This window comes from Mus caroli, chromosome 11 (genome assembly GCF_900094665.2).
Source record: "Mus caroli chromosome 11, CAROLI_EIJ_v1.1, whole genome shotgun sequence".
In the NCBI taxonomy this organism is placed as follows: Eukaryota; Metazoa; Chordata; class Mammalia; order Rodentia; family Muridae; genus Mus; species Mus caroli.
The window spans coordinates 1,651,675-1,672,182 of NC_034580.1; the positions used below are offsets into that span (position 1 = coordinate 1,651,675).

Consider the following 20,508-nt stretch of genomic DNA (forward strand, 5'->3'; position numbering starts at 1 on the left):
AGTGGCCCGGCGTGGTGGCGCATGCCTCTAATCCCAGCACTCGGGAGGCAGAGGCAGGTGGATTTCTGAGTTTGAGGCCAGCCTGGTCTACAGAGTAAGTTCCAGGACAGCCAGGGCTACACAGAGAAACCCTGTCTCAAAACCAATAACAACAACAACAAAAAGAAGCTGGGTAGTGGTAGTGATGCTGCACACCTTTAATTCCAGCACCTAAAAGGAAGAGGCAGAGGGATCTTTGTGAGTTCAAGGCCAGCTTGGTCTATGAAGTAAGTTCCAGGACAGCTTGGGTCACATAGAGAAACCCTGTCTCAAAAAACCAAAAATATATAAATATATTATATTATATTAATTATATACAAGTAGATTACATATAATATGTATGTATACTATATATTCTCAAGGAATAAATAGAAATATTAAAAGAAAAAACCCAGCTCAGGCATGCCTATATACATGTCTGTAACCACACCACTTGGCATAGAGACAGGCAGATCTTGAAAGGTCATTAGCTTGCTATCTAGCCTAAATGAGAGCTTGCAGTCAAGAGAGCCTGTCTCAAGACAGTAAGGAAAGAACAATAGAGGTACAGAGGAACCCAGCTTTTGTTCTGTTTGTGTAAAAGTGCACACACACCTGTACACTCACAGGAATACAACACACACAGAGAGAGAGAGAGAGAGAGAGAGAGAGAGAGAGAGAGAGAGAGAGAGAGAGAGAGAGAGAGAGAGAGGCTTATCTAAGATTCCATACTCTTTTCTCAAGACTGTGAACTGTTCCTGCAAGTGTGCCTGCTGCGTACGCCCTGCATTCTTCAAGTCACCCATGGCTTTCCTTCAGCTACATATGCTGTATTTCCCCAAACAGAGAATTTGATTTCTTACCCTTTTCGGAAGCAATTCCTCTTGGGCTAAAAATCCCCGCTTGTGCACAGAGGGGTCATAGTCGCCATACTGGGAAGGAAAGAAAGAGAGCAGGTGATTGAGGTTCGAAGGACTACTGTCATTTCTGATCAAGGCTCAATTCAGTTGGTCCCTCCTCCCAGTTTCAGGGAGCAATTCAATTCTGATGACAAGATTTCAACCTTGCCAGTCTGTTATCCTTGAATGAAAATACAAAGCCGATTACATCTATGGGCAGGGTTGCAAAATCCCATAAGGGATGGATGGGTGATGTGCTAATAGGAGTGTGACATTTGTATGGAAATGTAGTCTGTTTCCTAGCCCTCAAAGAAGGCAGTCACTTCCAAACATTAGCTTTGTAACAGAAACAACAAAACACAACTGTGAAAGCTGTGATCAGCAAGTATGATAAGAGCCTTACCTACAAACGCTTCTAAGCAGCTGGTAATTGGAGCCAATTGCAAGGTGGGACCAGGGATAATGCAAGCAATATTTTTAATAACTTTTGCTCAAGGCTCTGAAAGTTGCTTTGGAAAGCTCTGATATCAACATTGCCATTTCTATTGCACAAAGAAACAAATAAGATAAAAGGTTAACTCCTACAGCCAAAGCTTGTAGAGCTTGCTGATCACCAGCAGGTCCAACAATCTACGGTACTCCTCCAGGGGCAACAACTTTATTGTCTGTTTGTCTGATTTTTAAAACCAATATTCCTTTCTTTCCTAGAAATCTTAGATCAGAGAATCATCCTAAATATAATGGGCTGGGATGTGGCTCTGTGGGACAGCACTTGCTTATCATATATAAAGCCCTAGGTTCAACTCCCAGCCCCAGATATAAAGAGACTATGGGTTAGGCATGGTGATGTATACCTTTAGTCTCAGCCCTTGAGGAGGCAGAGGCAGCTATGAGTTAGAGGTTAGCCAGGGCTATATAGTAAGACCCTATCTCAAATTAAAATAAAAATAAATAGGAAAGAGAGACAGAAAACTAGATAGAACCTAAGAGCTTCTCTCTTATCAGTCAGCAGTCATTGGTTTCTTTCTCTTCTACATTGCCTTAATTTATTTGGGGGTGGTGCATGCCACAGTGCTTATAAATGGAGTGAGTTCTTTCCTTCCACCATGTGAGTCCCAGGAATCCAGCTTAGTTAGGCTGCAAGGTTTGGCAGCAAGTGCCTTTACTCGCTGAGCCATCTCGGCAGCCTAGAGACTTAGCTCTTTTCTTCTCTTAATTAAAAAAACAACAACAACAAAAAGCTTTCCGATTTATTTTGATTGTCTTATGTGTATGAGTGTTCTGCCTGTTTGTGCATCTGTACATCACAGTGCGCTGGTGCTGAGAAGGTAATGAACCTCCATGGGAGTGCTAGGAATAGAACCTGGGTAAGTGCTCTTACCCATTGAACCACCTCTTTTCTTTAAATTTTTTATTTTATTTTATCTTATTTTACGTGTATGAGTGTTATACCTGCATGTATACCTATGTCCTGTGTGTGTGCCTGGTGCCCTTGGGAGGCCAGAAGACATGAGAGCCCCTGGAACTGGAGTTTGTTTTATGTGTATGAGTGTTCGCATGCATGTGCATCTGTACACCACATGTGTGCCTGGAGCCTGAGGAGGTGATAAACCTCCTAGTGGGTGCTGGGAATTGAACCTGGGTCATTCCCCTTTGTTTTTAAAATAGACATCAAGGTAGCTTTATTGTTGGGAGAGGAATTGGTCCAATGAAGATACTCTTTCAACAGAATCTCCACTACGTTTGCATTGTTTAGATGTAATATATTGATCAGTATAGTAGCCGGGATATGATTGTGAGCCACCTTGTGGGTGCCGGGAGCCTACAGTTCCAGATAAGCCTTAGGCACCAGGCATGCACAGAGTGCACACACAAACACCACGGCAAACATTCATAGACATAAAATAAAAATAATTTTCTTTAAATATAGAAAAGCCAGATGGTGGTGGCACACGCCTTTAATCCCAGCACTTTGGAGGCAGAGGCAGGCAGATCTGAGTTAGAGACCAGCCTGGTCTACAGAGTGAGTTCCAGGACAACCAGGGCTACACAGAGAAACCCTGCCTCAAAATAAAATAAAATAAATCAAATCTTTCCAAGTCTAAGTTCTTTGTGAAATGAGAGCCCTGGAGAGAAATCTCTAGAGTGATGCTATAAGGCACCCTCTTAAGCCGTAGCTCCTCACCTGTAAAGCAAGAAGCAAACAGTACAGGACTCTAGGCAAGCATCTGGGGAGTCAGTGCTGGATCCTGGGAGGTCAGGATGAGCACTATGGTGTCTTGTATTAACTACTTGCAGATGCAACTACTAGCATTGGCAAGCCTTTCAACACTGGCCAACCCAATTTCAATGCAAAAGTAAGCAGATATGTAAAGTTAAAGTTGTAAATTCAGGGCTCAAAGGCTTGCAAGATTAACGACCCCCATTATTAAATTATACCAAGCTCCCAGCTACTACACTGATCAAATATATTACATCTGAGCAATGCAGAACAGTGGAGATTCTGCTCAAAGAGCTTCTTCCCTAGGCCAACTCCTCTCCCAACATTAAAGCCACCTTGATGTCTGTTTTAAAAACTAAGGGGGAAAATGCTGGTGTAGTGGCAATAAATACAAAGGAAAGCTTCCCACTCTATAAATGGAAATGACTTTTCCTCATTTCTTTATGCAACAGCAGCATTCTGATGAGACCAAGATGAGTTTACTTTGAAAGTAAGAAAGTTGGAGTTTCAAAGCTCTGCTGCTGTGTAGGCCTGTGCTTAATGTTATATTCATCATTTGGTAATCCTACATTAAAAAACAAAACAAACAAACAAATAACCAAAAAAAAAAAAAAAAAAACCAACCCTAAACTGCCTCCATTTCAGAGGCCACAAAACCTGGTCTTATACTGCCCCATATAAATCACTTGAATTTAATTCAAGAATAGGGGGTGAGGGGAGGTGCAGCTGGAGAGATGGCTCGGTGTTTAAGAGCACTGACTGCTCTTTCAGAGGTCCTGGGTTCAATTCCCAGCACCCATATGGCAGCTCACAACTGACTGTAACTCCAAGATCTGACCTCCTCATACGGACATACATGCAGGTAAAACACCAATGGACATAAAATAAATTTTTTTTTTAAATTTTGCTGGGTGTGGTGACACATGCCTTTAATCCCAGCACTTGGGAGGCAGAGGCAGGCAGATTTCTGAGTTCAAGGCCAGCCTGGTCTGCAAAGTGAGTTCCAGGACAGCCAGGGGAAACAAAACAAAACAAACAAACAAAACCAAAAAAATTTAAAAATTCAAGAAGGGGAATGCTGGGGATATAGCTTGGCATGTAAGAGACTCATGTTCAATTTTTAAAACTAAAACAAGCTGGGTTGGAGAGATGGCTCAGTGGTTAAGAGCACTGACTGCTCTTCTAGAGGTCCTGAGTTCAATTCCCAGCAACCACATGGTGGCTCATTACCATCTGTAATGGGATCCGATGCCCTCTTTTGGTGTGTCTGACAGCTACAGTGTACTCATATAAATAAAAATTTTTTTAAAAATCTTAAAAAAGAAAAAAAACAACAACACCTAAAACAAGCTAAGCAAATATCAATCACTTTGAGAAATTGACAATTAAGATAAAACTCTTGGGGTGGTAGGGTAGGCTGTAGACAAGGCTCAGCAGTTGAGAGCACTTGCTGCTCTTGCAGAGGACCCAGGTTCACTCCTTGCTGTACATTCAATGAAAAAAAATCAGACCAAATGTTCTGAATAGGTTTTAATAAAACAAAGGTTGGACTTTTTTCTACTTTTCTTTCTTCTAACTGTGTAAAATAGATTCTGACTACCCAGTCAGTCAATTCCATAGGAACTGAGGATTTAAACCTATAAACAAAAATCCATAAAAGGCCAGACAAGAGAGGATGAGCACAATAGTGGTCGGTGAGATCACGCTTAAACCTGACACATAACAGCAGACAAAGGTTGCTATCATTATAGATGAGTACCTATAAATCAATCAGAAGAAGACAAATCCACCACAGAAGAAGGGCAAGCCATGAACCGCCATTGCAGAGGGAAAATGAGCAGACAGCCAGTTAATCCCTGAGAGTCTCAGTCCCATAGCAAAGCTATGTAATTTTTTTCAAAGCCTATTTTTTTGAAACAGGTCAGCAAAACTTTAAAAGACTGATCTTATTTATCTATTGTTGCGAACAATGTGCAAAAGCAAGTATTCTCACATACTGCTGCTGGAGTTAGATTGGAACACACTTCTAGAGGGCATTTATGTAGTGTTTGAAGAAATTTTTACACATATGAAATTTACTGGACTCTGAAAATAGAGTCCCACTGTGTAGCTCTGGCTGGCATGGAACTCACTGATGAAGACAAGGTGGGTAGCTCTTGAGCTCAGAGAAAAGGAGTCTGCCTCCTAAGTGCTGGGGTTAAAGACATATGTCACCAAGCCTGCATCCTGGTTTGGAGACAGAATCTCATATGGTGAAAGCTGGCCTTCAATTCAAGCTTGCTATGTAACAGAGGATGGCTTTGAACTCCTAATACTCCTGGGATTAAACACATGTACCACCACTCTGCATTTACATGCTGCTAGGGATAAAACCCGGGGTCTAGTGCATGCTAGGCAAGTACTCCATTGAAAGGCATCTCCTGTCCCCTCTTGGACAAAAAAATTGGGGGAGGGGTGTTCAAAATAGGGTTTTTTTGTGTAGCCCTGGCTATCCTGGAACTTAAACTGTAGACCAGGCTGGCCTAGAACTCACAGAGATCCACTTGCCTTTGCCTCCCAAGTGCTAAAATTAAAGGCTTACACCACCATGCCTAGCCCTTCACATACATTTTTAAGTTAGTACCCTCATATCCAACCACTACCTGAGGTATGAACCTCAGAGTCTCTGACTAAAACAATCACTTTTTAATAGATAGCTCTCTTTCCCTGTTTCTAGACTTACTCACTCGACAGACTTGACTTGCCTGGAATTTGCTATGTAGACCAGGCTGGCCTTAAACTCACAGAGACCCCTGTACATCTACCTCTCAAGAGCTGGGATTAAAGGTGTATACCATCACAGTGGGCACTGATCAACATATTCATTACACAGCTACCAAATATTCCGTCAAAACCTAAACCCTTCACTGGCCCAGCACACCCAGCAGCTAACGCTTCCATGACCTTCCCCCTTATGAGCTTTCATCTTCAGCTCTTCCACTGTGCTTTTATATGCACTCAGTTTCATAACTGAATTGCATTTAGCTACTGCCCTTGACACTTCAGAGTAGAGTCCCATTGTTTTTTGTTTTGTTTTGTTTTGTTTTGTTTTGTTTTGTTTTAAGACAGAGTCCATTTGTGTAGTCCTGGCTCTCCCAGAACTGGGTAAGTGGATCAGGCTGGTCTTAGAATTCCAAGAATGACTCCTATCTCTGTTCCCCAAGTGGTAGGAGTAAAGACACGCACCACAATGCCTGGCCAGATTCCTTTATTTTTAGTTTATGTGTATGTGTGAGCCTTTGGGAGTGAGTATATGTGTGCCACATGTATGCAGGAACCCTTCCTCGGAGATCACAAAAGGGCACTGGATCCTTCAGAACTGGGGTTGTGAGCTGTAGCTGCTGAAAAGCAGACAGGCCCGATTCAAGAACAGTGAGCATTCTCCACTGCTGAGCCGCCTCACCAACTCTAACTTCCACTATTTTCTTCTTCTTTCTGAATGCTAAGAGTCCACAGGCAGCAGCAAAATTCATAAATATTATCCTATTCTCTCCTAGTAATTTTCAGTTATAAACATACTTCAGAAAGAAAGGAAAACACAGGCCGGGCAGTGGTGGCACATGCCTGTAATCCCAGCACTCGGGAGGCAGAGGCAGGCGGATTTCTGAGTTCAAGGCCAGCCTGGTCTACAAAGTGAGTTCCAGGACAGCCAGGGCTATACAGAGAAACCCTAGTCTTGAAAAACAAAAACAAAAACAAAAAAAAAAGAAAGGAAAACACATTTGAAACACTAAATTATCTATATAAGATCCAACAGGCAGCTTAAAATTGCAAGAATGTCTCACTTGTCATGTGATAGGTCCATTCTTTTGATTCTAGCATAACTCAAACTTGAATCAAGAAAAGTGGTTCTTGGGTTGGAGCGATGGCTCAGAGGTTAAGAGCACTGACAGCTCTTCCAGAGGTTCTGAGTTCAATTCCCAGCAACCACATGGTGGCTCACAACCATCTTTTATGAGATCTGATGCCCTCTTATGGTGTGTCTGAAGACAGCTACAGTGTACTCATATACATAAAATAAATAAATAAATAAAAATCTTTAAAAAAAAAAAAAAGAAATGTGGTTCTTGTTAACTGAACCATGTGATTAAATTTATTTGTATTTGTACCTTGAAGTTAATGGTTTCTTTATGGTTTGAAGTTAAGTGTATCTACATCATTCCAACAGCTGAAATACTGTAATGAATGCATTTTGCACATAATTACATTCCATGTGTTAATGAGTTTGATTCCATTTTCCCTCCATATTTCTATAGAGTTTCTGTTTTAGGTTGGAAAGTAAAATCCTGCCAGGCAGTGGTGGCCCACACCTTTAGTCCCAGCACTTGGGAGGCAGAGGCAGGCAGATTTCTGAGTCCAAGGCCAGCCTGGTCTACAGAGTGAGTTACAGGACAGCCAGGGCTACACAGAGAAACCCTGTCTTGAAAAAACCAAAAAATAAAGATTGGAAAGAAAATAAACTGTCTATAAGGAGACTGTGGCTTACTGAAAACGTTCAGATAAAGTTGTTTTATCTTGTAAACAAAATTAGAATTTAGTGAAAGTTAATGCCTGACCCCCACATACCTCACTAGACAGTGAGGGGCAGAACAAAGTACAGCATCAGGCAGCCCAGACACCTAGGTCTCCAGCCTGGTTCTACCCTCCTTCCCAGTAGGCTTCACTCTCATCAAGAGGCAGGTAACTACATGGTAAAGCACTTGCCTCACATGTGGCTATGGGTTCAAGTCCCTGGCCATGAAAACAAAAACAAACAAAAAGTCATCTGTGCATTCCGTAAGTATTAAAATAATGTAAAAGAACTGTGATTGGAAAAAAACCAGTCATCTCTTCTAACCTTGAATCTTGTCACCAAAAAACAAGCTTGTACAAGTCTTGGCTTCCATTAATTCATGGAGTATCTTCTGGAATAGTCTGTTGGACTCTTTGTTAAACAAAGAGGTAGCCTACCCTAAATATTCTTTTACTATTAAGCAGTAGTCCAAGAGAAACTGTTGACATAGCTATAGTAAGCCCTGGTTCCCCTAAAGCAAACAGGGTCTCACTTTACAGACCTTGATGGTCTGGAGCTCATAGGACTGCCTGCCTGTCTAGTCTTAAAGGTGTACACCACCACACCAAGCTCAGATACAGACTCTAGATAAAGGCTAGAGAATACCTTTATTTGTAAGATTCCTAAATTTGACACCGGAAAAAACAGTTAGAGCACCCGCCTCCATATGAACCACATATGTTGTCTGTGAATCACTTTCATCTCTAACTTGGCTTTCCTACAGTGAGATCTGTTCAAGCGAACATCTGCTGGGTCCTGAAAAATGATGCAGACCCTTCTACCCCCATACAGGTGCCCTTTAAATTTGTGACCCAAAACCTTTGAGACTGAGATAGTACCCTTGAGGGTTTGCGTCAGACAGGAGAAAGCATGCAGGAAGGGGTCAGCTCTGGGGCACGTACACAGACCTAATGAAAGTGATGATGGCTGCTTTGTCCCCACAAAGACTGAAAGGATGCCTCTCTCCTCTTACCAATACTCTTGATCAAAGCACAAAAGGAGCATCTGCTTTACTTGAACCACAGCCCATTTCTGTTTTCTCAATCACTCCTTTTTCAAGGAAGGCATAAAGTACAATTCTAAAGCCATAGATTCTGTCTCCAGCTTTACCTGTGAAGGTACCAATGACCTTGGAGAATCACTGAGGGCAGAAGTTGCTCTAGTGCCTGCATCCGACAGTTAACAAGCCCCATGTTCCATCCTTGTGACTACTCAGCAGACACTAATGAGTCATCAAATGATTACACTCACTGTGCTTCTACTGGCCTGACCAGCATACACATTTCAAAACTCATTTCCCAACCCAAATGACAAGCAAGCCATTCCTAGCTTTGATTTGAAGTTGCATTAAAAATGTGATTGAGGTAGGAAATCCAAGGGTCATGGAACACTCTGGCTGAAACTCAACCTGAACTTAAAAGATGGGATGAAAACCCAATACTCAAAGATGTTCCTCTCCAACCACCCCTGGTCCACTGTCTATGCAAAAAGGAATGATTTTAGGCTAATGAGACAGCGTCACTGGGCCAGGCAGGCTCAGCAGACCCAGATCCTGCAGTATCTAGCCACATGCACAAAATATGCCCACCAGAGCCTCACCAGGAGTGTGGTTTCTAAGAATGCAGTCTCTGGAAAGATGAGTTTGGATGGAGGATCTGGGTCTTGCTGACCTAAAGGCCTCATTTGATCATAATTAGAGACCATAAATTCACTTTTCCTAATAAAATGAAGCTGATGTGATGAATTTAATGAGCCACATGTGCATAATGAGATTACACAGAAAATTCATCTTTTTAAATGAATTCACTTAGAATGAATTGTAAGTCATTAGAATGATATGCTTGTCACATAGTACACAACACATGCACATATACAAAATATACAGACGTTGAGGCAGCAACAATAGATGTCCAAACCTTATGACATCTCATTTTTGGGGGCAAGTTGTTCTGAAGTCCCTAAAATTAAAGAAATGGAAGACCATAGCCACCTGTGGAGTTAATGTTGAAGAAGAGCACATTTCCCTTTCTTTGCACCCACCTTGGCCTGGACAGCATATGACGCCAAGAGCACGGACGCCTCGGGAGGGCAGTAGACCTTCTCATCCAAAATCTGCTTCTTCACCTGAAAGGGGGAATGAGGGAGACAGGCAATGGCATGTGTGGACGACAACAGATGGCTGCAGAGAATTCTAAATGAGGGCTTTAGCCTAAATGAACAAAGCAGCCTGTTAGTGAGTTTCCGACAAAGGGAACTTTTTAAAAAACTTTTGCAGACCAGTTGCTAGTTCAGCCACTAAGAAGCTATCAGTAAGACAGCTGCATCTTTTTGCACTAAGATCTGCTTGCCCAGCCGTGGTAGTGCATGCCTTTAATCCCAGCACTGAGGAGGCAGAGGCAGGTGGATCTTTGAGTTCGGGGAGAGTTCTAGGACAGCCAGGACCACACAAAGAAACAGTGTCTCGAAAAACCATCCAACCAACAACAAGACCCTCTGCCCACCCCCCAAGAAAAAGATGTGCTTGGTTACAGCAGAGACTGACAAGGTGGCGGCATGACAAGAGCTGAGGGCTACTGCACTTTCTGTCTCAGTGTTGGCCTGTGGCGCACTTCACAGGACTGCAGGAGATAAAGTGTACTTTCAAATCTTTATATAAGACAAAAGTCACCAAGGCCACTGAATTATGACTGTAGAAAAAAGTCATCACTTCCAATGTGCTGCTCTAAGGAAAAAGGAAGCAATAAAATTTGATCAATTCAACTTTTAAGTACACATGAGGCTCAGGAAATATAATTCCTAAGCCATAATGTTGAATTAACATATCTCATTACACCTAATTTCTTACAGTGGTGCAATGTGTGATGTTCCAGACACAAGGACAAGAAAGCCACATGAAGTAAGAATCCACTAACAAAGCCAACTGTCTCTCCAGATCCCTAGTATTAAATGTTGCTTTCCTTAGTCACAGAACAATCTAACATTTCAATACGCAGGAAAATCAAGCCAAAGTCACAGGAGGGACAAGTGCTGTCTCAGTTAAGCACACGAAAGCCGCCATTTTTGTAACACAAGGGAGTCCGGTTTCATGGAGCTTAAGCCTGGCTTGAGTTCTCTATAGAACAGAAGATGACCCTGAATTTCTGATTCGCCTGTGGATTACAAAAGCACACTGTGTTCTGTTTATACAGTGCTGGAGCTGGAACCCAAGGCTTCATGAATACAAGGAAAGCATTTTATCAACAGAGCTACAGCCCAACCCCGAAAGAATCTTTATGTGGCTTCAGTCACACATATAATTTTCCCCAGGCTTTAAAGCCAAGAAAAAATGAAAGCTGAGCTGTTCTGAAGCAGTGAAACCTTTAAATCTCCTAGTTTCTTTACAAAGAGATAAAAAAGCAGCCATAACACAAAAACAATCTGAAAGGGCTACCTTTTAACCTAAAATACGCACACAGATCTCTTTGGTGAAACTATCTGGCCAGGCATGGGGGCACACATACTATAATCCCAGCACTTGAAAAGCTGAGGGGGAAGATCTTAAGCTCAAGGCCAGCCTTGGCTATGTAGTGAGATTCTCTTCTCCAACAAAACAAGACAACATTTGGAGGGTAATATTACATTTCACATACTGTATCATGAACACAATACATGGAGATTCCACAGTACAAGTATTATGTAAAAACGAGATATAATTCTGGGAAACCAATGTAATCAATGGCCCATAACAATCCTCTACATCATAGACAGTGGGCATCTTCAGGCACTTATGCAGCTTGGGCATCAGTCACTACAGACAGCCAGGAAACTGAGGGGCTCTCTGGCTATAACAAAGCAAGGTTTCCATCCTTAAACCAACAATCTCACTGTGCTTCTAGATGGTCAGCCTGTAACTCTGGAACACCTATTATTTCTTCAGTTTGATTGAACAATAACTTACTTAAGAATACCAACTGCATATTCAGTGAGCCTCTCTCTAAGGGGCTTGCACGCTAATAAAGGAGGAAATAAAATATACACCCAAAGTAGCAGAGCAGGTTGTCTGAAACATCTTAGGAGTGGGGCATGCCAAGGGCCATTGCCATTCAGAGTTCCTGCCTCAATGACCCAGATCTTGAACTTTAAAGGAACTTTTTTCTCAGTCTCTGAGGCTTTTCTTTATACTGTCAGAGAACTTTTAAGTTCGCTAGAAGAAACAGGGATGCATCTTCACTGAGGATTTATACTGGGTAACTCTGTCTATTCTTCATCATCACACCTCTGCAATTTCATCTGACACCAATTCTCACTGCTTGGGTAAAGTTCTATTCTGAAGACTTTTTTTTCCATTACTGAGCCAAAGGACTATTTGGAGGCAGAACATTTTCTGCAGTGTGGAAGTGTTTGTGGTCAACTCCAAGGGGTTCACCTGGTCTGCTTCTGAAACCATACCTGGATTGGTCCTCTTAATACGGTAGGGGTGGTTGGGAGGGGGAGATAGCATGGGCTAGTGTACCTGTAAGAAAAATAAGTGTTGCGTGATCTCTTGAACTAGCTCCTCCTCAGCATTTTCAGGATAAAATTTGGCCAGGAAGTGAAAGGTAACTGGTTCTTCCTTCGAAACATCATGATCCAACACCTGCAGAATTGCAGAGCAGAAGACATGCTGTGCTAGCCCCTATTACCTTCAAAGCGTGCTTTGCAGGGAAGGTAGACAATCCCTTCCCGTTACATTCTTCCCATTTCCTAAAGACTGTGTGTGTTATACAATTGGAAGCACTCACAGAGCCATCCATAGCAGGATATAATATCCACTTCATGCAGGGGTTCTGCACCAAATCAATCACTAACCCACGGGGTGAGCGGAGCCACAGTGACAGCACAGGATTCTCAAAGCCACAGAAAATGGTTACAAGCTAGAATCTAAAACTCCAAGATCTTGGGCATATCGTTTATGGAAGACTGAAATAACTACATCTAACTTTATTCTTTTTTTTCTTACTGCCCACTCTAATAGGTTTCACTGGAACACAGCTTAAACTGATCATTTACATGTTATGAATACTAGAAGTGAAACATATCCATCACGGCAATGCTTTGTTCCCGGAATCTTCCAGAGATGTCCACAAAATGCTTGCAGTGCAGTAAATAACCCATTGCCTTTAATCTTTTAACAATCCTACCCACCCCCTGAAAAGCTTGGACCATCTGGTCCCCAGAGTGAATTCCATTTCAGGACATAAACATGCTACCAGGCTCCATTAACATGTGTCATAATTTATTTCCTTTGAGCAGCAGGTTCTATGACTCCTGATGCCCCCAATCTAATATCCATTTGGCTAACACTCAGGTATGATTTAAAATTCACTTTGCTGAGAATCATAAAGAGACACAGAAAGCTTTGCTGTTGCTGATATATAACTCTCTACATGCCTGCCCAAATTCCTGTGGCTGTCCTCAAGGGATTTAAAATAAACCTAATCTAGGCTGCCCTCCTAGACACTGGTTCTTTGTGGCACTGAGTTTCTAATCCCTGGAGTGACCATCTGAAACTGACAACCAACAGGAGTTCTAAGCATGAAGTAGTTCACCATGTACATGCTGTGAACACAATTTGAATACCTTACTTAGTAAGACAAGAGACTTTTGTTGGTCATCATATTATGTAGTAGATAACTTCAGGGGTAACATTGATAGGGGAAACAACATTTAGGGTCAGAGTTAGATGTGAACTAACTTTGGGAATCAGGGGTCCTTGGGCCTTGTTCTCCAGCTGTCTTCAGTGTCAGGTGGCCAGGAAAATGGATGGGCATGTCTTTTTGTGAGGATATGAACCCCTTAAAAGGCAGCTTCCTTAAGTCATATCCATTTCCAAATCTTCAATTTGCTAGAAACCTAGATTCCATGTGCTTTAGAAGCCCCCAAGAACCCTGAGGAGGAAAGGCCTCCTTCATCGCCAGCTCTTTATTCCTTAGCAATGGTTAAGCCAGTTGGATCCTCATGTTCTCAAAGGCTTGTTAAAAAACAAAAACCAACTCTAGAGAATATGAGGCCTACGAAAATCTCTCACAGATGTACACTGTTGTTGTTGTTGTTCTGAAGTACACAAAGATAGTGGTAATGTCCTGGGGAACTCTGCTTATCTGGGAAGTCTGTGGAGGCTAGGAATGCCTGACTATAGGATCTGCTTTCTACATACATGACTTCATTTAAAAAATTGTTCCCTTTTTTGCCATGTCCCTGTGACACCTCAACAATGAGCAAATAAGATAAGTGAAGCTAAGTGCATGCTTGGGAAAACAAACAAACAAACAAACAACAAACCCAGGAAGCACAAGCCTCCCCCAATGGTTTCCCTGAGATCTAGCCCAACCTTCTTGTCCATTTTGAGCCAGGCCACCGTGTCCTTGATTGTATACTGCAGTCCAAAGAACCAGGTTTCCCGAAGCCCCAGCGTCCGGCACACCAAATCAAACAGGTCCTTCCCCTTCCATTTCATCTGCAATATAACAAACCAACAGGCAGGGATGTTGTAAGCAAAAATTGTAATCGGCTCACACACACAATTGTTCTCAGCACTCTCCTCTGTCACCAATATGGCTGATGAACACTGAATTCCCAAATAATTTTAATGCTTCCCACACAAAACCATGAGCGGGAAAATACCAATTAGAGCTTAATGGTTTAATTGCTGCGGAGCACACACAATATCTCCTTGGACAGTTCCATACAGATCTCAATATCCCTGAAGCTGCTAATTTAGGAAACCTGGTAAATAAGCAGCCTCATTTAGGAAAGTCAAGCCTCCAGAATTAGCCCAGGAAGATGGCTAGTTTGTGAGACACCAATTCCCTTGAGATTTTTTTGTTGATTTTTGTTTTAAAATCGTGACTCTGTCTTTTGATAAAAGGTAAGAATTTTTTTACTTAAAAAAAAAAACACCAAAAACAGTATTGAGCCGGGCGTGGTGGTGCACACCTTTAATCCCAGCACTGGGGAGGCAGAGGCAGGCAGATTTCTGAGTTCGAGGCCAGCCTGGTCTAGTAAGTTCCAGGACAGCCAGGGCTACACAGAGAAACCCTGTTTTGGAAAAAAACAGTATTATTAAGAAAAATTAAATATATGGAAACTGTACCCAAAGTCACAAACTGTAGAACAGAAAAACAATGAGAGAGTCGATAGGCCAATTGCAGGCCTCTGTCATGATGCTTGGCTAGACCCAAGCAGTTACTCATGTCACAAAGAACAATTCTAAATGTTCAGTGTCCTAACCCATACAATAAAAAAACACAAATATCAGTACCCCCAGAGCTCGTGTCTCTAGCTGCATATGTAGCAGAAGATGACCTAGTCGGCCATCATTGGGAGGAGAGGCCCTTGGTCTTGCAAAGATCATATGCCCCAGTACAGGGGAATGCCAGGGCCAGGAAGCAGGAGCAGGTGGGTTGGGGAGCAGGGCAGGGGGGTGGGCTATAGGGGGCTTTTGAGATAGCATCTGAAATGTAAATGAAGAAAATATCTAATAAAAAACCCACAAAACACTATAATATGTCTATTCCATAGTCCCACTTAAAGAATCTCTGCTAAACCTTTTCTCTGCTAATCAATGTAGCTAGAAAAAGCAAGCTAAGACGTCTTCATTAGGCTAAGAGGATGCAGGGCGGCTGAGTAAATGTTGCCACCTAGTGGCTTTACGTTAACTAGGTTTTTCCTATATTACTTCCCACCCCAACTACCCCATGCATCAGATAAACATTCAACAACACTTTGAGTACAGTTATGATCATATGAAACACATGTATGACCAACCAAGATTCAACTGTAAGGGATGGTGAAATCACCTGAGTGCTCTCAGAAGCATCTGCTTCTTTCCCACCCCATTAGAAAACCTTTACCCACCAGGGCCACAGCTCAGTCAGTAAAGTGCTTGTCACACTAGCATGAGACCCCATGGTTGTGGTGGCCCAACCTTGTAATTCCAGCACTGAAGGAGTGGAGTAGAGTGGGGGGTAAGGGGTAGAGCTCACTTGCCTAATAAAAGAACTCCAAGTCCCAGTAAGAATCTAGCTTAAAAGGGGGGGGGTCCACAAAATCGCTCTCTGATTAAGGGCTCTTGCTGTCAAGTCTGAACACCTCCAACCTGAATTCAATCCATATGGTAGAGGAAGAGAACTGCCTGCCCAGATTGCCCTCTGACCCACAAACCATGGCACACACTCAAATAGAGAAAGAAAGAAAGAAAGAAAGAAAGAAAGAAAGAAAGAAAGAAAGAAAGAAAGAAAGAAAGGAAGGAAGAAAGAGAAGAGAAGAGAAGAGAAGAGAAGAGAAGAGAAGAGAAGAGAAGAGAAGAGAAGAGAAGAGAAGAGAAGAGAAGAGAAGAGAAGAGGAGGAAGGGAGGAGGAGGAAAATTAGAAGCACAAACAAGGTGGACGGCTCCTGAGGAAGCAGAGGCTGACCTCGCTGCTTGTGTCGGGTATGTGTCATGGTGAGTATGTGGAGCTCAAAGGACAATGTGGTGGAAGTGGTTCTCTCCTTAGAGCTCTCTATGGCTCTGGAGAGCAAATCTGGGTAGACAGCTTTACCCACCAGCCATCTTTTTTTTTTTTTTTTTTGTAAAGATTCATTTATTCATTTTATGTATATAAGTACACCACCATTGCTCTGTTTAGACACACCAGAAGAGGGCACCAGATCCCATTACAGATAGTTGTGAGCCACCATGTAGTTGTTGGACGAGCAGTCAGTGCTCTTAACCACTGAGCCATTTCTCCAGCCCCCCACCAGCCATCTTGCCTACCTCTTTACCACCACACCCCATCCCCAAGTGCTAGGGATCAAACTCAGGGTCTTGCACATCTTAGGCAAGTAGCCCACTAATGAGCCACACTACCAGCCCCAGTCTATTTTTAAGAGATGTGAATGAACAGTCCTTTGCATGTACTCACCAGGAGAGGCCATCTCTCTGTTTGCAGCCAGAGTCAGCAACCCAAATGGTAGGATACCAAGACCTCAGCACATAAGTGGCATACTGACTATGGTCCTCTGCCAAACAAGGCATTTATTCTACCTATCCTGTAACCTTAGCCCCATGCCCTCTCACAATAATGAGGCCCTGGAATACTTTAATGATATAAATCTTTAAAATAGGGAAAAGTAAATGAGTTTTATTTTAAACCCCAACTGCTTTCCCTTTTACAATGCTGGGTGATAGGCACACCCATCTGACAACTGGATAGAGGGGTCTAATACTTGGAAGGTCTTAATTCCTACAAGCAGATTTAACTAAAGAATTGTGCCAGGCGTGGTGGCGCATGACTTTAATCCCAGCACTCGGGAGGCAGAGGCAGGCGGATTTCTGAGTTCGAGGCTAGCCTGGTCTACAAAGTGAATTCCCAAACAGTCAGGGCTACACAGAGAAACCCTGTCTTGGGGGAAAAAAGTTATTTTGGAGAACTGGAAGCTTCAGAATGCCGATTGTCCTCTTGTCTCTATTTTAAGCAGGACACGGTATATGAATTATAGATGCCTACCCTGCCACAAGATAACGTGCCACTAAAAAACAGGCATTAACTTGAAGAAGTTAAATATCTAAGGACCAAGAGGATCAGGATATCACTTCCGATCCAGCCTCATTCACAGGCATGGCCAGGTCAGGCCTTGGCACAGGGCTGTCAAGAAGCAGGATGAGCAGAGGGAGAGCTGTAAGGAAAGCTTCCAGGGGCAGTGAATGAGGCTGCATCCTGGAGAGCTGCAAACCTTAACATAATACTGCATTAACTGAGGGTTCTGTATGCTCCTCTGCTTGTTTGTTTTTAAAAGTGCAGACCTATTTTTGTTAAATGCAAAAAGACAATGTGTTTGCCCCCATGGAGCTTGCAATAAAGTAAAGAGGAGCAATTCTCAGAACAATTCAGAACGCCCTACTTACACTTTTTTCCTACTTCTATTTTAACATCGGCTCCGATCAGAACTGGAGATGTGCCTCAGTCCTCACCCCCTGTGAATCCACGCTCTCAGTGTTGTTGTTGTGGTGGTGGTGGTTTTGGTTTTTCGAGACAGGGTTTCTCTGTGTAGCCCTGGCTGTCCTGGAACTCATTCTGTAGACCAGGCTGGCCTCGAACTCAGAAATCTGCCTGTCTCTGCCTCCCAAGTGCTGGGATTAAAGGCGTGCGCCACCACTGCCCGGCCAACACTCTCAGTGTTAACCTGAGTGAACTGCGTCACCAATTATCTGGCCCCTCTTTTCATGATAGGCAAACCTAGTCTCACAAACACCCTTTTCCAGCTCTGCAATCACTCAATCTTTTGTCCCTACCTTGGCCAGTAAGTGAGCAATACTGAAACAGAAGCCCTTCCCAGAAGAGTCATATAGCTCATTTACTGCTCTGTGAGATCAGAGTCCATTTTCCAACAAGTACTACAGAGCATACCAGAGTAGCTCAGCCACACACCGAGGCTATACAATGATGGAAATAGGCTGTTTGTGGGAGAAAGAGGCAAGAACTCAGGGCAGAAGAGAGCTGAAGAACAGCTGAGGTTCAGTGATGGAGGAAGGAACTCTATCTTAAAACAACAAAACAAAAGCTACCACCATCACCAATAACAACAAAACCACCACCACCAAAAACCACAATTGTATCTGATGAGGCTAAAACTGACAGCCAGCCTCAGGAGTGGGTGTGTGTGGGAATGACACTCGGTGCTGGAGCAGGTGGCTCACTTCAGCCTTTGGCTTTGAGGACTCGTCTGCTTTCTGCCTGTACTCTACTGGGTAAGGAAAAGTTGCAGGGAAGGAACAGTTGCAGTCTGCACAGAGCAGACTTCTGACATCAAGAAGGCAGTAGGAGAAAAATAGCCTGGGACTGGAAAGAAGGCAGCCCCAGAACCAACATTTAAACAGGCTAGAAGGAGAAAAATTTAAAAACAACACCTACCTTCATTTCCAGCGTGAGCACCTGGTATCACAGGGAAGAGAAGGAACACAGAAAAAGCAACACGTTTGGGGAAAAGAGATGAGCAACTGAGTTTTAGACAAACTGCCTAAAGAAAGCAAGTGCCCTGGTAGTATGTACCTTTAATCCCAGCTTGGAACGCCAAAGCAGGCAGATCTCTGAGTTCAAAACCAGCCTGGTCTAGATGGTAAGTTCCAAGTCAACCAAGTCTACCTTGTCTCAAAAACAAAAAACAAAACCCACAAGCAAGCAAGGTAGAGATGCCTTAAAGACATTTAAGCTTCAAGCTCTCTGGGCTAGGAGCTGGCTCAGCTGCATGTGCCACAAAGCTAAAGACCCCAGTTTCTTCTCTGGGACTACAAGGTAAGTGTGATGGTTTGTATATGCTTGACCCAGGGAGTGAGAGTGTCACTATTATCGGAGTAGGTGTGTCACTGTGGGCTTTACTACCCTTCTCCTAGCTGCCTGGAAGCCAGTCTTCTCCTAGTGGCCTCCAGATGAAGCTCAGAACCAGCAGCTCCTGCACCATGCCTGCCTGGACACTGGCATGCTCTTGCTTTGATGATACTGGACTGAACCTCTGAACCGTAAGCCAAGCCCAATTGAATGTCAGTATAAGAGCTGCCTTGGTCATGGCATCTGTTCCCAGCAGTAAAAGCCTAACTAAGACAGTAGAAGAGGGCTAACCCCACAACTAACCCTTTGATCTTCATATATGGGCTCCCACACAGACGAAAAGTAAATAAATTTAAATTTTTAAAAAAATTAAAGCCAGGCGTGGTGGCACACGCCTTTAATCCCAACACTTGGGAGGCAGAGGCAGGTGGATTTCTGAGTTCCAGGTCAGCCTGGTCTACAGAGTGAGTTCCAGGACAGCCGCCAGGGCTATACAGAGAAACCTTGTCTTGAAAAAAAAAAAAAATTTAAAAGACCTTCACTTATAAAACAGAACATTCTCAGATGAGACAGGAAGATTACTTAAGCCCAGGAGTTCAAGATAGCCCAGGGTAGTATAGTGGGACCTCATTCCAAAACAAAACAAAATATTTTGTCTAGTAAGTTTGTTTGTTTGTTTGTTTGTTTGTTTGTTTTGCCAGACATGTTGGCTTACACCTGGAGTCCTAGCACTTGAGAGGTTGAGGCAGGAAGTGAGCTTTGACTATACACAGTAGAGATTCAAAAACAACAATAACAAAACAAAAGGCCTACAAGTTCCTCTTTGGTTAATCTCCACCTATAAAAGGCCGTGCTTTCCAATATGTTCTTCCTCAAATGTCTAAGATCTCCTTTATCTTCCTTTTTTGAATTTCTGTTTCTGTACAAACAAGAACTGTTGGCCAGAGGTGGTCTAGAGAGTTGTGGAGTTGCTGTAGAGGAGATGCTTGGCCTTCTTGGTACAAATCGATTTGCCTGTCTGGTACTGCACTCTGCTGATGCTCAGATGACTCACCATCATCGGAAGATCTCTGTAGACTGTAGGCATCTCTAACTAGGAATGGCATTAGTCAGCATCCCCAGTGACCAATGGAGAGTACACAGAGTACACACGACATCCTACAGCAGCTGTCTAATATGACTGACTAAGTGACATTAAAACTCAAGGCTCAGAGACTTATCATAGCTAGCCCATATATCCATTCCTTATCCAAACAAACAGTGAACACACAGTGTGTCCGAGGACGGGGTGCTTAAGGTACAGAGGATCAGTGGGTAACAAGGGACAAGTCTTCACATTTACAGTTTCGAGCAGAAGTCATCACAGTGAGGTTTTCTTTTTTTTTTTTTTTTTTTTTTTTTTTGGTTTTTCGAGACAGGGTTTCTCTGTATAGCCCTGGCTGTCCTGGAACTCAC

The 20,508-nt window shown here is 43.0% G+C and overlaps 1 protein-coding gene across 2 annotated transcripts in view; it reads right to left on the reverse strand.

The window, feature by feature from the left end:
• Positions 1-20,508, reverse strand: part of Nf2 (neurofibromin 2) — an 84,326-nt gene that overhangs the window by 40,113 nt on the left and 23,705 nt on the right. For both annotated transcript variants that reach the window (XM_021178373.2, XM_021178374.2), the window contains exons 2-5: positions 14,079-14,204; positions 12,222-12,344; positions 9,770-9,853; positions 882-950 (exon numbers count right to left, since the gene is read on the reverse strand). In XM_021178373.2, the coding sequence (XP_021034032.1) occupies positions 882-950; positions 9,770-9,853; positions 12,222-12,344; positions 14,079-14,204 (402 nt within the window). The remainder of the gene's footprint in view (positions 1-881; positions 951-9,769; positions 9,854-12,221; positions 12,345-14,078; positions 14,205-20,508) is intronic.